General features: G+C 68.6%; 1 protein-coding gene across 1 annotated transcript; it reads right to left on the bottom strand.

Annotated features, from left to right (window-relative positions):
• Nucleotides 1-17: 17 nt before the first annotated feature.
• On the bottom strand, nt 18-1,033 carry NR0B1 (nuclear receptor subfamily 0, group B, member 1; the record flags this gene model as incomplete). The annotated part of the gene is given in 2 exon segments (XM_010831503.1): nt 18-488; nt 491-1,033. Coding segments are annotated over 2 exon segments (1,014 nt in total), but the record flags the coding sequence as incomplete, so codon positions are not given.
• Between the last annotated feature and the right edge of the window lie 2 nt (nt 1,034-1,035).

Genomic DNA, 1,035 nt, shown 5'->3' on the forward strand with positions numbered 1-1,035 from the left:
GAGGACGGCGCCCTTACCCGGGTTGAAGAGTACGGTCCCCTTGAGGTAGGCGTACTCCTTGGTAGTTATATCCAGGCTCCGACACTTGGCAAGGAAGCCCTTGATGGTTTGGACCTCGGCGGCCGACGGCAAATACTCGGCCTCCAGCGGCAGGACCGAGTGCGGCAGCAGTGGGGGTTGGGGCGGTGGCTCGTTGCCCGCGGTCTCCCGCCGCCTGGTGGCGAGGATGCTCTGCAGCAAGCTGGGCTCAGAGGTCTCCACCGTCTCAAAGTTCAAGCGGTCCTGGGCCAGCTCCAGCAGGAGCAGCGGCGCCCAGCAGCTGCGCAGCAGCACTAGCTGCTGGTCCAGGGGGAGCACCTGGAAGCAGGGCAAGTACTTGACGAAACGCAGCGTCTTCAACAGGCCCGCCGAGGCGGCCTCGCAGACCACCTGTGGGCTCTTGAGGGTCACCCGCCGCCGCACGCCGCGCGCGGGGTCCCACCAGGGGTCCCCGGCGGTGCCTCTCGACCCAAGTCCGTCGGCTTGACGCCCGGGGGCACGTGGCAGGGGAGGCTGCCCAGCCGCGGGTGGTCTTCGCCGCAAAAGCAGCAGCGGCACGGGAGCGCACCAGCCTGCCTGCCCTGCAGTTCCTCTCGGCTCCCTAGCCTCCGCGCGCTGTAAGAGCTGTCCCACCACGCGCCCCCCGGCCGCGCCTCGGGAGCTTCCGGCTCCACGTGCGTCTGCTTGGCGCTGGTGAGCAAGCTGTACAGAATGCTGCCCTGCCGCGGGTGGTCTTCCCCGCAGAAGCAGCAGCGGTACAGGAGCACCGTGGTCCGCACACCGGTCAGCCCCTCTCTGCCCGCCGGGGGCTCAGAGCCACAGGAACAGCCCCAGCACGCGCCCCCTAATCCTTCCTCGGGGGCCTCCGGAGTCTCCTGCGCTTGTTTGGCGTTCATGAGCAGGTTGTAGAGGATGCTGCCCTGCCGCGGGTGGTCTTCCCCGCAAAAGCAGCAGCGGTACAGGAGCACCGTGGCCGGCGCACCGGTCAGTCCCTCT

This window comes from Bison bison, unplaced genomic scaffold (assembly GCF_000754665.1).
Source record: "Bison bison bison isolate TAMUID 2011002044 unplaced genomic scaffold, Bison_UMD1.0 scf7180017859954, whole genome shotgun sequence".
Lineage (NCBI taxonomy): Eukaryota > Metazoa > Chordata > Mammalia > Artiodactyla > Bovidae > Bison > Bison bison.